The sequence below is a fragment of the Oreochromis niloticus genome, linkage group LG17, assembly GCF_001858045.2.
Source record: "Oreochromis niloticus isolate F11D_XX linkage group LG17, O_niloticus_UMD_NMBU, whole genome shotgun sequence".
Classification (NCBI taxonomy): domain Eukaryota; kingdom Metazoa; phylum Chordata; class Actinopteri; order Cichliformes; family Cichlidae; genus Oreochromis; species Oreochromis niloticus.
The window spans coordinates 6,706,453-6,724,247 of record NC_031981.2 but is presented as its reverse complement, the minus strand read 5'-3'; the positions used below and the strand labels follow the sequence as shown (position 1 = coordinate 6,724,247).

The 17,795-nt window shown below is 41.4% G+C and overlaps 1 protein-coding gene across 3 annotated transcripts in view; it reads right to left on the bottom strand.

Moving 5' to 3' along the window:
• The window catches only part of ahcyl2b (adenosylhomocysteinase like 2b), a 48,828-nt gene that overhangs the window by 3,998 nt on the left and 27,035 nt on the right, over positions 1-17,795 (bottom strand). For 2 of the 3 annotated variants that reach the window (XM_005455566.4, XM_025899647.1), the window contains exons 2-16: positions 15,104-15,212; positions 10,676-10,819; positions 10,293-10,393; positions 10,097-10,199; positions 9,846-9,940; positions 9,500-9,606; positions 7,886-8,002; positions 7,651-7,714; positions 6,649-6,737; positions 6,494-6,564; positions 5,586-5,680; positions 3,953-4,051; positions 1,943-2,011; positions 1,765-1,843; positions 828-948 (exon numbers count right to left, since the gene is read on the bottom strand). In XM_005455566.4, the coding sequence (XP_005455623.1) occupies positions 828-948; positions 1,765-1,843; positions 1,943-2,011; positions 3,953-4,051; positions 5,586-5,680; positions 6,494-6,564; positions 6,649-6,737; positions 7,651-7,714; positions 7,886-8,002; positions 9,500-9,606; positions 9,846-9,940; positions 10,097-10,199; positions 10,293-10,393; positions 10,676-10,819; positions 15,104-15,212 (1,463 nt within the window). Of the gene's footprint in view, positions 1-823; positions 949-1,764; positions 1,844-1,942; positions 2,012-3,952; positions 4,052-5,585; positions 5,681-6,493; positions 6,565-6,648; positions 6,738-7,650; positions 7,715-7,885; positions 8,003-9,499; positions 9,607-9,845; positions 9,941-10,096; positions 10,200-10,292; positions 10,394-10,675; positions 10,820-15,103; positions 15,213-17,795 lie in introns of those variants that run through there. The other variant, XM_003450697.5, reaches the window with a different exon arrangement.

The following is a 17,795-nucleotide window of genomic DNA, read 5'->3' as shown; positions in this document are numbered from 1 at the left end:
CCCCCTCCTCCCAGCTCTGCTGTATTTAGTAGGCGGTAAATGAAAACACTGCAAGCAGTGATGTGTGTGGAAGGGAAATTCTGTACTTTGGCAACACCACCAACTTATTTGAATACATGAAAGATCACAAAACAGAAACAGCTTCTTCCTGGAATGAGCAGCCAAAGAAACAATGAGGAGGAAGAAATGCCTTCAGACAGATCCAGACTAAAGCACAGAGACAGAGGTCACAGTTCATCTTTTATTATTGTCAGACAGCTATCCCCAACATAAGATGCCTTTATAAGTCAAAAATACCAGTATCTTTACTTTGTATCAGGAATACTGGGTCTGCATTTTTGTAGCATCGGGCGGATACCGTATCACACACCACTACTGCACAGCATCAGTCCAACCCAGCGACGCTGCTCTTTACTTGCAAATTTGTGTTTACGTTGAAGTGGACAATGACCTAAACAGTAAGCGCGACACAGAAGTTTAGGTTCTGAGTCTATATGGAGCTGGTAGACAAAATACCTGCATGTATTAATCTCTCAGGATAATCAACCTCTTGCTCAAAACAAAGCATGGCTATAGTGGTGCGATACCTGGTGGCTGCTGCAGCTCATTAACGTTCAGACCTGAAGTCGCTTGGTGAAAAGGCTGATTAGACTGTTAAACCCACCAGTATTCAACAGGGTCTTTGATAGGATTTAGCTTTAATAAGAGGGTGTGGTACACTATGTCATTTTAATAACAAGTACATACACACGGGATCATTATTTGAATTACGGGATTATATGTTAACCACCTAAAAACAGTGCAAGTGCGCTGATGTGTTTGCTTACCTATAGTAATTTGGCTTAAAGGGCCCGTTCTTGTTTAAGCCCAGGTACTTGGCCTGCTCGTCACTCAGCTCTGTAAGATGCGCATCAAATGTTGGGAGATGCAGGCTGGCCACATACTCATCTGAAGGGCGAGTGAGAGAGAGAGAGAGAGAGAGAGAGAACGTGCTTACATTCAGCAGGCGTCCATGTTTGATTAATCATTTAAATGAGAACAGGAAGTAGCAGGATTTCCCAGCTGTTTTCTTCTGCAGTGATAACCGTCTTCCTTTTTCCCTTTCTCTGACCTCATTCTTCTCTTCCTTATCCGAACCCGGGCCTCTCCCACCTCTGTGTCAGTGTGTGTTGTGATAACAGTGGCGGTCGCTCACAAACCGACCTACATTCTTCTCCTTGTTTTTCCCTTTACGATATGTGTGCTCTGCTCTCAGCCTCTGAGGGACGGCTCAGAGATGTGACAAGCGGCAGACATGCACACATGTGTCTACAGATACACAGGATTTACTCTGCTGTGAGTGATTTGCTATCCGGGGAGACGACTCTGGACTGAACAGATGAGTCTGTCTGCACAGATAAATGTAGTCTGTCTGCAGGCCTTCCAACATGCTGTAATCACATCCTGTACATCTACGTAGATGGTGTTTGTCACACAAGAGGTTTTTATGTGTTCCGATATCAAAGTGGACTCTATCGGAGTAGTTTTGCATGATTTATAGTCCAAAATAATTCTTATTTATCTCACACTGGGCTTAGGCATAGCCCCCGCAGTTCATCTTCATCATCCCCCTTGAAGACAGAAGGTTTGAACAACAAATGGGTGGAGCTTTTGCCTAAAACCTAAGAGCCTGACTGAAATTACTTGAATGCCGACGTCGTTATTTGAAATGTTTAATACAAACATCCACTACTTTAACAAGTCCAGAAATGATGGTACTCTTACCCATCTTCTTGGGCAGCAGGTAAACATCCTGTTTGTACCGTCCTTCGGGGGCATTGTAGAGCTCTATCAGTGCCAGTGCCTGGACAGATCCACACACACAAACGCAGCAATGCACAAAGCGTAACAAGCCAAACATATGCGACAATATAAATGAGACAAATTGATCCACCAGCTCTACCTGGGTGGTGGCAGTGATTGAGAGCACGAACGTGGGCACAGTGGAACAGCTGAGGTTCAGCAGACGACCCTGGACAGGAAGAAGAAGAAGAAAAAAAAGAAAAAAAAAGCAACAAGGTTAGAGTACAAGTCAAAAATACACATGCAGTTTAGCACCTTTGTGTAAAACTGTACACATATTGGGCGCCATCATGAAAGGATCAATAAACTCAGATCTCGGTGTCCCTCAACAAGTCGACTGTGTATCAGCTGTGTAATGCTGCAGTCAGTCCTGTTAATGAATATAACTTTGAGATTACTTTTAAGCCCTTTGCTTTTCTTCCTCCAGAGTTTTCACATTAATGCTGTGCATTAGCTTACTGATGAAGACAGATATTGCTAACTATGCACCGAGTGGCCATCCCTCTGAAACTGAAACGCTACATGAAGAGAGGGGAACAGAGCGCTGTTCAACTGTTGTTGCTGGATGATGAAAGCAGAACAGAAACTCCACACAGGGCTTTAATTTGCTGTTCACACACGCACGCTGCTCGCTAGTGCTGTGTGCATTTTCACATGATAAAGCAGCTGTCTGTGAACCATCTTACAGCTTAATAATGCTCATAAATATGGCAAATAAATGCCTGAGTGTGCATTATTACACTGGGACACAAAAGGGGAACAAAAAATAACTTCCTTTTTTTGGACAGAGCCACCATTGAAATAAACTTTAAAAGAGTGAGAATGTTAGCTGTACTAAAGGATCAGATGTTGTTTTGTATATTTTAACTGAATGGCATTTTTGGAGCACTGCTCTATTTTAAGGATCAGAACAGAGAGTGATCTGGAGGCAGGTGAGGTGAGGATGGAGGCACAAGTCTACTGATGTGGTTAAAACTTCTGCAGATCAAACAGCCTCAGAGAGGCAGGCTTTGACAGGCTGGCAGTTTGCCTGTCTGGCCCTGTTGGACTGCTCTCATTCTGTCTCTCACTCTCACACGCACGCACACGCACACACACGCACACACACACACACGCACGCACACACCTCATCTTATCCTAAAATATTCATGATCAGGGGGTGAGTGTGTGCATATTACTGCAAGGGAAGTAAAGTTGGAAAAAAGTTTGCTGAAGGGTGAGTGTCCTGTTTATGTGTTTATTCCAGAACAACTTGCACTACATTACAAAAGAATATTTTAAATGATTATTAATCAACCAATTATTAAATATGAGAGGATAATAACTCTGCCAAGGAGGTTTTCAAAGTGATTAAATCAGAGGAGAAAATAGGATGAATAAACTCACCTAAAAGCAAGAAAACGCCCTGAAAACAGTCGAACTTGAAGATAATTTCATGGATGTGGTTAAACATAGACTGTGTACACATCTTCTGTATTTAACCCTTTAAAATGATTTTCTTAAACATTGTAAAATGGGCCCACTGCCATGACAAAGTGCTCTTTAAATGGCCATAACCCCAATGCAGTTTGTAACTCTGAAGACAAACTTTACGGGATAATTGTGGTATCAACGCAGAAGAAAGCATTCACAAGGTTCTGCTGTCTGAACACAGACGTCTTGTGTGTCTTGGGCATAAATTTGGACACGTTATTCGATTATTTTGCCTGCTAACATTAACGCATTATGTATTGCTCTGTTTGAGTGGCTGTATGCCTGCCAGTTACAGTCTACATACAAAGTAATGCAGAACAGCACTAGCTAGGGGGCTGTCTGTCTTACAAAAGAACTTCCAGTTACACAAAGTGGAGCTTAAGAGAATGAAAGAATGAAAAGGGGCATATCCAGCTGTCTAAATAAAATAAAAGGTTTTTTCTAGGATTTTTCATTGTTTTTGTATCGCAGCACCATGAAGCACTTTATGGCAACCATTTATTTAAATATGGACATATTATCAACATCATCACACCAACAATATCTATAAGACTTTGCCTGTTGTTGTACCCCGGATTGAACTGATTCCAATTAGACAGCGGGATTAGAAGGAAGAAGCATGGCTGGGTGTGTTTACCTCTGCCAGCAGGACTATCCTCTTTCCATCAGGCCAGATTACGTGGTCCACCTGAGAGCGCACTCTCTCCCAGGTGAGTTCAGGAGTCCGCAGACTTGACTATAAGGAAGAAATGGCATCATCGGTTATTTGTATTTGGCTGTTTGCTCTATGACATCTCATCACGAGTCATATGTTGACTGAGCACGCTTCATTTCCAGGACTGGAGTGACTCAGAGCTTCCTTTCATATGAACCATTTCCTTTGTCCATCACCCATTGTTATTACTGATTTTAAAACATCTTCACGTTGCCCTTCGCTCCCATTTCTAAACACTTCGGTACAATCTTTAATGACCAGAAAGCTTTATTAGCCTGTTACAGACTAATAAAAGGTACTAACAGTAGTGGTAAAGTGTGCAAACTGAAATCAAGTGTCTGCAAGTATAAAAGTTTCACAAGACATTTTGAGACCTTTATTATCATTTTATATGAGGTGTAGATTGGAATGTGTAAAGCACACCCATATAAATATGAAAATATATGATTTTTGTGTTAACAGGTTGAAATGAACAATAAGTCAAATCGGAAAAAAGGAAATAAAAGTTTCAACAAGCAGTGCCGTTTGCTTTGTAAGCACCAAGCTTTAAACACCAGCAGTAATCTTATTAACGCCACGTCCAGCCATCTCTCATTAAACTTATCTTTCCATTCCAGCAGACTTATCGCAGACTGGCTAGCCTCTCGCTTTTTATCTTCACGATTTCCACAAGTGTACTGTAAACTCTAAATGAAGGACCTGAAAAGATTCCCTAAACAACAGGGAACCTTATACTAACTTAAGGTTAAGGTAACTAATTAATCTTGTTTTGCTGCTACACACTTGAAACAGGCTTAAAGCATCACTGGAACAGTAAGGAAGTAAAAAAGAAAGCTGCACATGTGACATCCATCCACCATTTGTTGTTAACATTAGCCTAAACCGCTCATCTCTGTATATGAAGATGATTAAGCGTCTTTCTGAAGTGTCCTGCTGTTACAGCCTTTTGTACTGAAGCAAATGTCTTAAACATGCAGCTGCACAGGTTGTGCACATTGTGTACAGGGTCAAAGATAGTGACACTGTGTGGTGCAAGTCCTTGCAGACATGTGACTGGTGATACTTCATGATTCATTTTTATGGGGGTTTTTATTGGTAAATGTGTATTTCAAAGACATAAAGATTCATGGCTGCCCTGGATAAAAGCTTAACCATCTTTATGGTTTGAAAGCTTGTAAAGGTCTGCTAGTTTTTACATTACGTAACCAAAGACAGGCTAGTGACAGCTCCATATTTTTCTTGCTTTTCTAGGAAACCAACTATCCATCTGTCTGTCTTGCTTATTTCTGAGTGTAAGAGCAGGTTATAGATCAGACCTTTCACTGACGCCACACTTACTCAAGTCTACGTCGACTGCTACCATGACAACAATGAGCAATCACTGCCCCAGGTCAAGCTTTACAGACGTGAGGACATTTAACAGGGGCGCAGAAATCTTTTACAGTCTCGATCGAGTAGTTCAGTCTTCCAAAATCATAACGAGTGGCAGTGTTTTAACACGCCTAAATCTGATGAGATGGCTACAATTTAGACCTCGTGCAAACTCGCAACTGACCACATCGATCTCAGTGTTGGAATGTCCCATGTTGCAGACGATGCAGCCGTTCTTCATGCGGTCGAGGTTCTCTCTCACCACCACGTTCTTATTACCTGATGAGGGGAGAGGACACAAAGAACAGAGAGAAATGTTGAGGACGCAAAAATCTCCAGGAGGAAAGAGGCTCGGCTGTACGTGAGGTTTTAATCAAATACGACGCTGAAAAGGGACTGAATAGGTTTTCTGAAATCTATGTACTGGGGGGAAAAGAAGGAGGATTGCCCTTATCGCTCATGATTTAATTACTTATCTCACAACTTGAACAAAGTTAATTAGGGAATGTAATTTAGTTTAGAGTCTCGCTTATCTACATAGAGCATTTTAAATGGTTTTGTATTTATCTATTTAGATCAAAATAAGCTAAAGTCTTTTACTAAACAATAAAAAAAAGATCAAATAAAACAGACGTAGAGGTGAATAAAAACCAAACAAAGACACTGCTGTGTGTATGTGTGAGATAAGAGGAGTTATGACAGCGTGTTTTAACATATTTGTTTCTTTTATTTCACAACACTCTTGAACTTTATTGAGGCCACAAATCCTTTTATTATCTTTGCTGTTATCTTTGCCATTTCCACCTAAGGACAGCCCTCTGCAGCTCGCCTGCCAGCAGCACCGACTAATGAAGCTGAGAGGGCGAGTAATTCTCTGGCTTCAAGCGCTCGACTTGCTGGCTGCCGAGTTAAGAACTTTATTAGTAGCTGCTGCAGACTGATTACAAGGACTTATTTTCCGTTTAGGCACCCTGGATGAATGATACCAGTGACTGCTTTATGTCTTGTAGCCTCCTAACATGCAACATCTAAGCTGGATTTCTCTCTGCGTTGTGATTCTTCTTGTCAGATAAGGACAGAGGCTGAACCAACCTGTGCAGGTAATGACGATATCCACTTGTCTGATGACTTCGGTGAGTTTCACCAGCCTGAAGCCGTCCATGCTACGGTTGGTTAAAGAAAGTGTGTAAGATGAATGCAGCATCAACGGCAACAAAGGAAGAACAAGAGAGCTGAAGAAGTCTCACCAGGCCTGCAAGGCACAGATGGGGTCGATCTCTGTGACGTAGACGATGGAGCCCATTGCTTTGAGGGCAGCGCAGCAGCCTTTTCCAACCTGAGGGGAAAAAAAGAAAACAAAAAGAGTTAACACAAAGGACACAAACCTATATCACATGCAGAAACTGTCCATCATGCTTCTGTTTGAGTGGATGTAGAGTGTAAGTGTACACTGCCATACCCATACTATTTCACTATTTAGAAAAAGAATTGAAAACGACCTGTTTCTTCATCAATCAGTCACACAACAGGAGCCACGTGGAAGCAACAAGGATCAAACCACCTAATTTGTAGCACTCCTGTCCATTAGTATGACTGGGCTACTTGACTGGGTTGCATTTCTCAGTATGCAGGCCACGCTTTGACCCCAAATCCTCTGAAGAGGACAGATTACTTATGCCACGACAAAGCACAAACACAGGAGTAATTTGAAGCAATCTTTTTACCATTTTAAAACCTCATACATTTTAATTTTACTTGAAGTCCTCTGTTACACACAAAAGGGTCAAAATTAAGGGTTTTGAAGCGTGTCCCAGTTTAATGGCAACTACGGTACACAGTGTTGACCACAAGGCACACTTAGAATTCATTCAATCGTGTCTCAGTAAGTTAAGCAGTTGGATTCAAAGAAAAGACCTCCTACTGTACACTGACATACTATCCGCGTTAGGTTTTAATTTAAACCCGAAGCAAAGAAAAAGAAAAAAAAAAGAAAGAAAGAAAAGGTTTAAAGAAAGTTATGTACTTTTTTAAAAATCCACAGCAGCTAGCCTCTGCTACCATCACAAGGATGTTCTATTAGCACAAAACTCTCCAGTGGCTTGTTCTGTATTAATCAAGTTCAAGCCAGCCTTTTACAAATTTAATTGCCACGGCCTTAGCAAAACGGACTCACAGGAGACAGGACAAGGCTTCAGTGTTTGCATCACTGTGTGAACAAGTAATGTGCGCGAGGAGGACGTTGGCCTTACCTCTCCATATCCACACACCACCACCTGTTTGCCTCCAAACATGACGTCAGTAGTCCTCTTCAGGCTGAGGACAGAAACACTGTTATAACACACAGACGACCTAATATTTATTCGCACTGTTTGGAGCAGAGTGGAGGCGGGTGTATTCACCTTGCAGCACTGCATGTTATTAAAAACAACAAGCTCGGCCTGTTTTATAATTCCTAACAAGGTTCACCAGGAGATCATTTCCTACCCGTCTAAGATGGACTCTCTGCAGCAGTACAGGTTGTCAAATTTCTGCTTGGTGACTGAATCGTTGACATTCATGGCTGGAACGCAGAGTTTCCCGGCCTTGGACAGCTGATATAACCTGCACACACAAACACACACCAAAAAACATTTAAACTTTACATTAGAATACAATCAAATATGTTTCTTTATTCAATGACTGGAAGAAAGGTGAAAAAATTAATCGTGACAGTAGCAGCTGCTGCTTAAATCTTTGAAAGGATTTGTTTTATCATTTAGATTTAACTGACGTGTTTCTATTTGCGCAAATCAAGTTGAAATTTTGCTACCATGCCACAAATATACAGTGGAGAACATATTCACCACTAGATGGTGATGTTGGCACACCACAGATTATGTAAATGCACACTTCTTCAGTGAGAAATAAATACACAAACCAGCACATTAACAGACGCATTTACAGTACCTGGTTTTATCTGCCTAAAGGTGGAATGTCTCATTCATCTGGAGGTAGATGTTGTACCCCTCCTCTAAACAAATACGCCCCTCCCATTGGGGCTCAATCACAAGCTCAGCCCTAAAATTCATTGACATGCATCTCCAAGACGACTGCACTAATAATGGGCTAGCTGGTTAGCGCATTCATGCTTACACAGCATGAATGCATATTTCTCATAGCTGTGATTTAAAAAACAAAACAAAACAAAACACCAAACAAACAAGATCAGCATTAAATATTATCACACAGACCACATGCAAGCACAAAACCCCAGCATGCCAAACGAGTGAGAGCAGGTTGTTCGGACGTTTTTTTTCTTTCTATAGGACGACTATAAAGCTGCCTGCAGGCACCATCCTTTCCCCGGTGAAGCTCGAGCCAGAACCCAGGGCAACCTGCTGCTGCGGCTGCTGGCACAGAGGAGCCCACCGACAGATGGGGAGTCTTTGTATGTGTCCGTGAACAAAGATGCAGGCAGGCTTCTTGCGCAACATTCTCCCGTGGAAACGAGCTAGAATCAAAAACCTCATCAATTCCTCTGAATCCAGTTTTTTTTTTTGGGGGGGGGGGGGGGGGGGGGGGATCACCCCTATTTTGGCTAAACAGGGAGTGTTTGCATGTGCAAAACAAATGCAGGCCTTTTTTTCTAATGTCAACAGTCGACTCTGAAAACCTGTGCAGGCCTCCTTTTCCAAACTCAGAGGGGACTGACCCAGAATCAATAAGGGGAACTGATGAAGACATTAATAGAATCATATTAATTTCTATATTTCCTTAGTAACAGAGAGGTGCGAGTCTCTCACACCTGCTCTACAAGCTGGACGGTTTTCCTCTGAATCCACTCAGGAAAACGTGCAGACACTCATGTGTGTGACCGAACACTCCTTGCTCCAAGTCAGGTGAAACGTTGTGTGAATTGGTCAGAATCACATCTCCCCACAACATGTACAAACACCTGATTTGACTTCAGTACACATACAGAACAGACAACCAGTGGACCATAAAGGGATCTCTGCTGAACTTAACAAGTGTGCTGAATCAGAACGGATGAATCGACGTTTATGACACACACACACACACACACACACACACAAAACCAAAAACGACACCACATCCTACCTGTGCACACCAGTAACGCTCTCCTCTACTATGCCCTTGATCTTCTTGAACATGCTGGGGTATTTTTTATAAATCCAGTGAGTCAGGTCACCACCGTCATCCAAGATCTGACGAGAAATAAGAAAGATAATTTATTCAGCATATTCAAACATAGAAAACTTATCTGATACGATGAATGCCCCTTTCTTCACTTCTAGCCACAGTGGTAGCCAATCATCACGTAAAAATAAATTTAAAAACCTACTACATAACAGATGAATGGCCTATCAATGAGGACTGTTTGATGTAAAAACCACAGAGGCAACTTTTCTGTAATAAGCTTTATTTAGATATGTAGGTGTGCTACCATGTTGGGCTGCCAGCCTTCCACATTGACACAGCGGTCGATGCACCACCAGAAGTCGTCCTCTGATTCACCCTTCCAAGCAAATACACTGAAACCTACAAAGAGAGGAAGCGTTGAATATATATTGCATACAAGTGTATGAATAACAATGATGTGAGCATGACGCGAAAAGCGAGCGCATTAATATTTTAGGCGGCAAAAAAGAGAGAAGGAAAGGTCAGGTGTCACCACACGGGAACGCTGAGCCTCACCTCCCTCTGCCAGGGCAGCTGCCACCTCATTCTGGGTGGAGTAGATGTTGCATGCTGCCCATCTGCACTGAGCGCCCAGAGCTGACAGAGTCTCCATCAGCACCTTGGGAGAAGACAAGGGTCAAGTTTGAGTTTTCATCGTGGCAGAAGAGAAAAATAAACAAGTGTTTGAGTGTTTTGCACTGCTACTACTTACAGCAGTCTGGGCAGTGATGTGGGTGCAGCCCACAATCTTGGCACCAGCGAGGGGTTTTTCCCCCTGGGCTCGCTTCCTCAGAGCCATCAGTGCTGGCATCTCTGAAAGAAAAGGAAACACACACATACACACAAATACACATAAGTGGATATACAGGATTGATCTGGATGATTAAGGAATTCCCATCATTTAATCCTCCTAATACTTCAAAACTAATCCATCGCCTCGTGCGGTGGAGTAGCTCCATGAATGAGGCTCTCTGCTAGGTAATTAGAGAGTAATGTCAATGAAATACATTGAGTTTGATTTTAAATGGTGGTCACAACAGCAGTTTGGCATTTAGCTCAGTTCCCAGTTTTTAAAGCTACTGCCCGCTGGTTCACCTTGCTCAGCTATCTCGATCTCTCTGCGGCCAAAGTCGGCCTGTTTGATGTTTTTGATGCAGAAGTCGCCGTTGCCCTTGGAGTTTTTCTGCTGTTTGTCACGAGGAGATGTCTCGTCATCAGAGCTGTCCGTGTATGATGCCGCTGCAAACAACCACACACAGGCATTGTCAGCATGTCAACACGTCACATAGAAGGCAAAATATTGCTGCTGTAAACAAAACCAAACGAAACAAACAAAAAAAGTTGTAAACAGTGGAATCCAGTGAATCCATGTTTAGGTACAGAATACACTGTATTCTGTACCTAAACATGGATTCACTCAGCCTCTGGTTTCATCAGAATGCATTAAACTCAAATGTGCAACTTGAATTCGTTAGCCTACAGATTTCAGGCACCACAGGTTTTAATTTATCATAGAGCCGCCAGCCAAACTTTTCCCACTAAGAGCAAAACTAGCAGCTTTATCACCTCTGACTGAAGCAGAAAGTAAACACAGGATGTTATTTACACTTGGATATAATAAAAACAAAACATGTTTGAGTAGTATCACTGGACCTGTGATATAAACAGTCATATGCACAGTCTGCACTTTGCATTTGCATTTCTATACATGGAGGTGCACAGGGTGTACTCCTTCATGAGTACAAATGGTGCATGATGCCAACATCACACACGCCTTTAAGTGCAGACAGGAAAACAAAGGTTTGAGGGTGTAAGAGGATATCCCGAATCCAATTCTTCAAGTTTTAGGTCATTACAAACAATCAATATTGATTAACAATAGCGTCACCTGATGTCCAGGGGTAACGCCCATGAATTAAAGACAATGTCTGTGCTGTGTTTTGGCTGTACATGTAAATGATATCCTTAAAGAAAGTTCCAAAGATTTTTTTTTCTTTTTTACCTGGCCTTCTTTGGGAAAATCTATGAAATTCTATGCAGAGTGCCTAAATCAGGTAAAAGCTGATGAAGTAAAGCATGATTAGTGAGTTGGTTTGAAATAAAAAAAAAAAAAAAAAAAATCTAAATCCCCAAAACTGAAAAACAAATCATCTACCAATGAAAAAAAATACCCTGCTGTCCTACTTCCAAAACACATTGGGACAAAACCAGGTGAGGGAAAAGGATGATCCATGATGAAATTCTTCTCAAGAAACACAAAATCTAAACCAGCTTAAAAACATCCAAACTATCATCAGTCAGGCTCAGAAGCCTTAGCCCCGATCTGCTTTACAGTGACAATAAACTTCAGCTACATGTTAACTTTACCTGGAACCTGTACTGTCATGACATTATTTACAATGTACTGTAAATGCGTTGGTTCTGCTTTACAGACTAGGACCACCAGCTTTAAAAAAACCCTAATTAAAGGATCCTAAACTAGAGTGCTTCGGGGGAAGCTGCGTGACTGGTGCTTGCTGTAGTCTCTGTACTGTGGGAACCATCAGAGAAATTAGAATCACTCCAGTGAGGGAATTATGAGGAAAGACAGGGAATCAGCCAAGAAGGAAGAGCGAAAAAAAAAGGAGCACAAGGATTCTGCACTGGAGTCTGAAACTAGGCTCTGAAACATGTCAAGGAGTTCACAGTGATTAAGGTGTTAACACAGGGATCCAAAGATGTGTGACAGAGACGCCTGCAGAATGTAATAAAAGCAGACTAAGTGCATTCCTCATTATCTCAATATCTTGAAGAAAATGCAGATCATTTTTTTAAGTGGTGATGTGAAAGCCCGAGGCAGGAGCGAAAGGTTCCTGGGGACTCTTGAGCTGGTTAGGAGGGGAGATAAAGCACTGTACTAGAGAAGAAAAAAAAAAAACAAAGTGAAAAGAAAGAAAAGAGAAGTTATGATTTAGTGGTAGGAGACTGGGATAGATCCAAATCACACACCAGAGAAAAGTGCACAAGTGTGTAGTTTGGAGCTAAATATGAAATTCAGAGCTGATTTTTTTTTTTTAAGACAACTTAATGTCTCAAACAGGAAGAAAGAAAGGGAAAGAAACACAATGTCACTTTCTCAGCTGACCCCAAGAAGCGCCTATGAAAACACAGAGCTGTCTGCAAATGTGCCGGTGGGAAGTTACAGAGCCGAAACGCCTCATCTTCTCTGATTAAAAGTACTGATGCAGGGGCTTTTCTTCTTTTTTAGCACCCCTGACCTGAGGGATCCATTATGCACATGCACTAATACTGACTGACAGTCCATGTGTCCGTTTGCCATCCATCTGTCTGTCCTAGCGCCATCATGCAGATTAATTCATCATGTTAAATGGTGTCGTTTAAAGTTATGTGGCCTGGGACTCTGACACACAGCAGGACATCAAAAGAGCCGAGTCCAAGTGGCTTATGCAATATCGCATTTAAAAGCGACTGATAACTGAGAAAGAAAGGAAAGCCAGGATTATAGTGACCGTTTTATAAAGAACCTTTGCTCCCTTGTCCCTTCTTGTTTTTGTGATATTTGAGCAGAGCCATGTTAACCAATTCCAAATATACAGGAGTGTGGCATCAATCTACTCAAACTATGGCTACAGCTATCAGTTACATTAGTAACGAGTATTTGAGACGTCTACATCATCAGTGTGACCCATTTACTCCTAACCTTAACCACCTTATGTGCTTTTATTTGTTTAAGATAAACTAACTAATAATTAAACACGGCATATAATAACATAGCATTCACAGTGTCTTCTTCTTATGATTCCATAGTAGGTGAGGGAAGGGAGTTCTGAAAGGTCTGTGTTGTACCTCATGGATGAGGTAGCTTTGGTGTTCATGTGTGTTACTGAACATGAAATTTCGTCTTGAAATATATATGGTCTACACCCCTTACCCCCCTTTTAGACTCGCCCCTGGTTGTTTTAGGCAGCACTGTGATAGAAAGTGGGCCAGCTGTTGCCAGCCTTCAGCCTTCAGCCTAATTTAAACATCATGACAGATTAAGTTGTACTAAATGCGTATGCTTTTATTTTAACTTCTGTAGCTGTTGTGTTTTTTGCGGGGTGTTTTTTGTTTTTTTACTACAATGGACACACAAGATACACTGTGTACCACTGCACACTATTCACTGTACACAAACAAAAATACATTAGGACCACCATCTAACTATCAAATTACAGCATTTCAGCGTAAGAGACTTTTGTAATGTATCGTGAAACAATGTTATATGTTAATTTCTCACAATTTAAGAGTTGTGCTGGCAGACTTCATTTATGACAGCAGCATTTCTTTATCGTACAGAAAAAACTAAGACTTACTGTTAGCACTTCTGCTTCATATATTAAGATATCTCATGGATTAAATGTGTAATTAAACTTAATCAAGTTGCAAAAATCAGAAACTAATTAAACTGAGTTCGACAATTCTGGATGAAAGAAAGCAAAAGATTAAAAAAACAATTTTTAAAATAACCAAGTTGTTCAAGTTACTCAAAAAATCGTTGCAGCTTGAATTCAAACTAATCATACACAGAGTGTATTGTCTCCAAATCACTCAGCATGTCTCTCCTGGTTACTCCCAATGAAAATCATAACATCATGACAATGCATACTTAAACCAAATTTACAAAACAAAGGAACCCCTTATCTATATACCTCATACAATGAAACTTGTATTGTAAGACGTAAAACAACACCTTACAGTTGCTGATACTAGCTGCCAGCTAAAACTCTTTTTAGACTATTGGCATATTTATCTTTACCAGTTCTTCAGTTAATCACCAATAGGGCAGTGGTTTGGCTCTCCCATCCTATTCAGTTTCAGCCACACCCAATGCTTCGGCACCTGCTAATCCTCTAACACAGGGCCCACAGTTTCACATAAACCCAGGGTCAGAGTGTGAGAAAGAGAGCTAGAAACACAAGGACAGAAGTTGTAGATAAGTCCAGTCAACCATTCATCCAGGTGGAATTCAATGGAAAATTTAACATCCCCCTAGAATATCAGATAAGCAGCAGGGTAAAGTGATTGAGTAATAGGCTATAGTTTGACAGGAATGCAGGTATGGCGAAAGAGAGACACTGTGATGAAGTCTGCGCTATATACTTAAACAGGTCATTTTAGTCCATTTACTTTGTGCTGTAAAGATACTGCTTTAGTCTGTAGATGTCTGTCTGTGCCAACAAGGCTTGCACGGCCCTACTACTCTATTTTGTTCAGCGTTTCTTCAACCACAGCCCTCAGCTTCCCAACAAGGCCGACTTTATTTGGCTCAGTGCGAGAGCCTCTACCATGCTACCAACTTCCAAGTCTCAGTCCTCTGCTCTTTGTTTCATGAGGACATAAACAGAGAAGAGTGAAGCTGAGCAGGTAAGGATAATGTTATTTGAGTCGATGACAAGACATTACTGTGAGCACACTGCCACCCAAAAATAATAGCTATCATAATCAGGATGAGACACCCAAACATAAAATCTGTCTGTTTACCTGAGCTGTAGCTGTCTGTGGAGGACTGGGAGATGGAGCGGGACAGAGAGCGCCGTCCGATCTTGGAGGGACGCTTGTTGAACTCCTGTTTCTGGTCTGCAAACTGGATCTGGTGGTGGAGAGGGAGAGCAGAAACGGTCAGGCAATCTGAATTGAGCTTTGAAAAATGTATTTAAATAAAACTATTCACAAACAGGACTCACAAAGCAATTTAAAAGCTAGGAATTGATTAAGAGAATGCTATCCTGAGCGAAAAATGTTTTACAGATAAGAGAAGATCAATAAAATAGATAAATAAGATGGGCAATAAACGGAGAGAGAGAACAAGTTCACTATAGTCTCTGAGGGAGACTGGCTTTGAGTTCACTCTGACTCTGAAAGATAAAAGAGACAATGAGGCTATTATCAAGCAGTGACAAGGACACGCGAGGTGCACCAGTTCATTCTGGTTCTGTGAAAATGAGCGAGATGTGTTCGGCTATTTGCCGCTTTCAGGACACTAAACTGACCATGAGCCTATTTTTTAGTGTTGCATTAAAGCCAATGACTTGGTGGATCATAATTCATCCAGTGATAATATTACAGCACATGAATGGCTGACTTATTCCTACAATAAAGCCACACAACAAGAACAAAAACTGCCAGTGTGTGTGTACATGCATTAAAACCTCTTTTTATTAGTCAGGTTGCTTTTATTAAATGAGCAATAATGGTGTCCATAAATTCATAGAAAGAAAGGCTTTTACAGTGCCACATGGATGTCTAATGGATGTGGCACAAGGCTTAAAAAAGCAGCTGAATGAGCATCACTTCTTTGAGCATTTATTCCTTTTTAAATAATTTTCCTCCTCACAAAAAGATGTCCTTGAAAATTTTCAGGTTCTTGTGTGTGTGTGTGTGTGTGTGTGTGTGTGTGTGTGTGTGTGTGTGTGTGTGTGTGTGTGTGTGTGTGTGTGTGTGTGTGTGTGTGTGTGTGTGTGTGTGCGCATGTACAAGTAAAATACCAGGAGGCTTTGTATGTATTGACTAATTTATTCTAATAATGTGTGGAGACATTCAGTAAATTTCATGAGCGAGAGCTGCTGTTCACTCAATAGTCACCTCTACGATCTGAAATCATCAGGAGTATACACATTTCCCCCATGTTTTGCTTTGTGATCTCTGAGACATTTCTTAAGTAGAGCCCAAACCCTGGTGATTCAGCCTGGAGAGTGTGCACCTTAATAAACAGGCACAGAAGGGAAAGCAATGCAACATTTAAGCTCTCAGAAAGTCAAACTGCACATGCAGCTGGACAAGTTAAATTGTTAAAACTCATCGCAAATTATCTGGTTAGGATGCTAGCTGATTAGCTGAGCATTTCTCCTTCCATTTCAATTCCATCCAAGCACTGATACTCTCAATATCATTTTAATCTCAATAAATAACATGTCATAAATCAGACTAATCCACTTCTCATCCATTCTCCTTGCCTTTTTCACACAGGGCTCACTGCTCTCCCCACTCTTTTCCTTCTTCAACATTGCCACGTGTGTGTGTGTGTGGGTGGGTGGGACGAACTGCCAAGTACAGTGCGTGTTTGATTCAGGGCCTTGTGCATTGACGGGACATCATCTTTCAATGATCATTTCAGTGATCATGTCAGTGGCTGCACCTCTTGCCCTCTGCCTCTTTTTAGCCTTTCCTTTCCTGTAAACCAGCCCAAACCGCTCCACCCATGTGCCAACAAACACAATGCAATGAATTGTTTTCCCTTCCTTTCATTTCCCCCCCCTTCCCTCTCTCCTACCTCAGTATTCTTGCTTAATTGTCAATTGTTCAAGCGCAGGCTGAATCGCTGCCATCGAAACTAAGCTTTGCCCTTGCTGACCCAAGACGTGTAGCCCACAAACTAAGAGCATTAAGAAAGGAAGCAGTGATAGAAAAGGACAGGAATGATCCATCTATACATCCTTATAAACTCTCTTAATAAATGGAAATGCTCGTTAGCATACAGAAGAAGAGGTTAGGTTAAAAACTACAGTGATTACAGTTAATCTTGAAAGGAAGTAATTTCGATTGATCCTTTGAGGTCCACTCTTATCAGCACTGTGATTAAAAATGGCCATCATACAAGAAGATAAATAAATGAAAATATGAGGATTAAACTGCTGTTCTTTGGAACATAGAAGATTCCAAAACAACACAAGCAGAACAAGTCAGAACTGCTGTTTTATGTTATTTACAAGGGCAGCCATTGGTGCAAACATCGCTGACCTCATGCAACCTGTAATGGGTATGCTGGTCTCGAAAGTTTATTGGATGGGAGGTTAAATGAGGGGCTTTAAGAGCTCAGAGTTGCACTGAAGGATTGAAGGTCATTTTAGGAGCTGGGGATAGAGGGCTTATTGGATGTTTTTTGGGACAAGATTACCACAGGGCACAAAGGAAACAGGGGCTACTGCCAGAGAGAATGGTACAGTGGTTCACTTATTCCTGTGTAAAATGAGAACAAGAGAACAGCATGAGAAGAACAACCCAAACGTAACCCATTCAGTTCTGATTTCTATTCCCTAGCTAATCTTTCAAAAGCACAGAATTGATAGGATTTTTATTACCAAGGTATGGGGTAAGCATCGTGTAAAAGCCATTAAAACTTGGCTCTGTAAAGCTCCTTTCCATTAAATGCATACTGTATGAATGTGAATCAGTG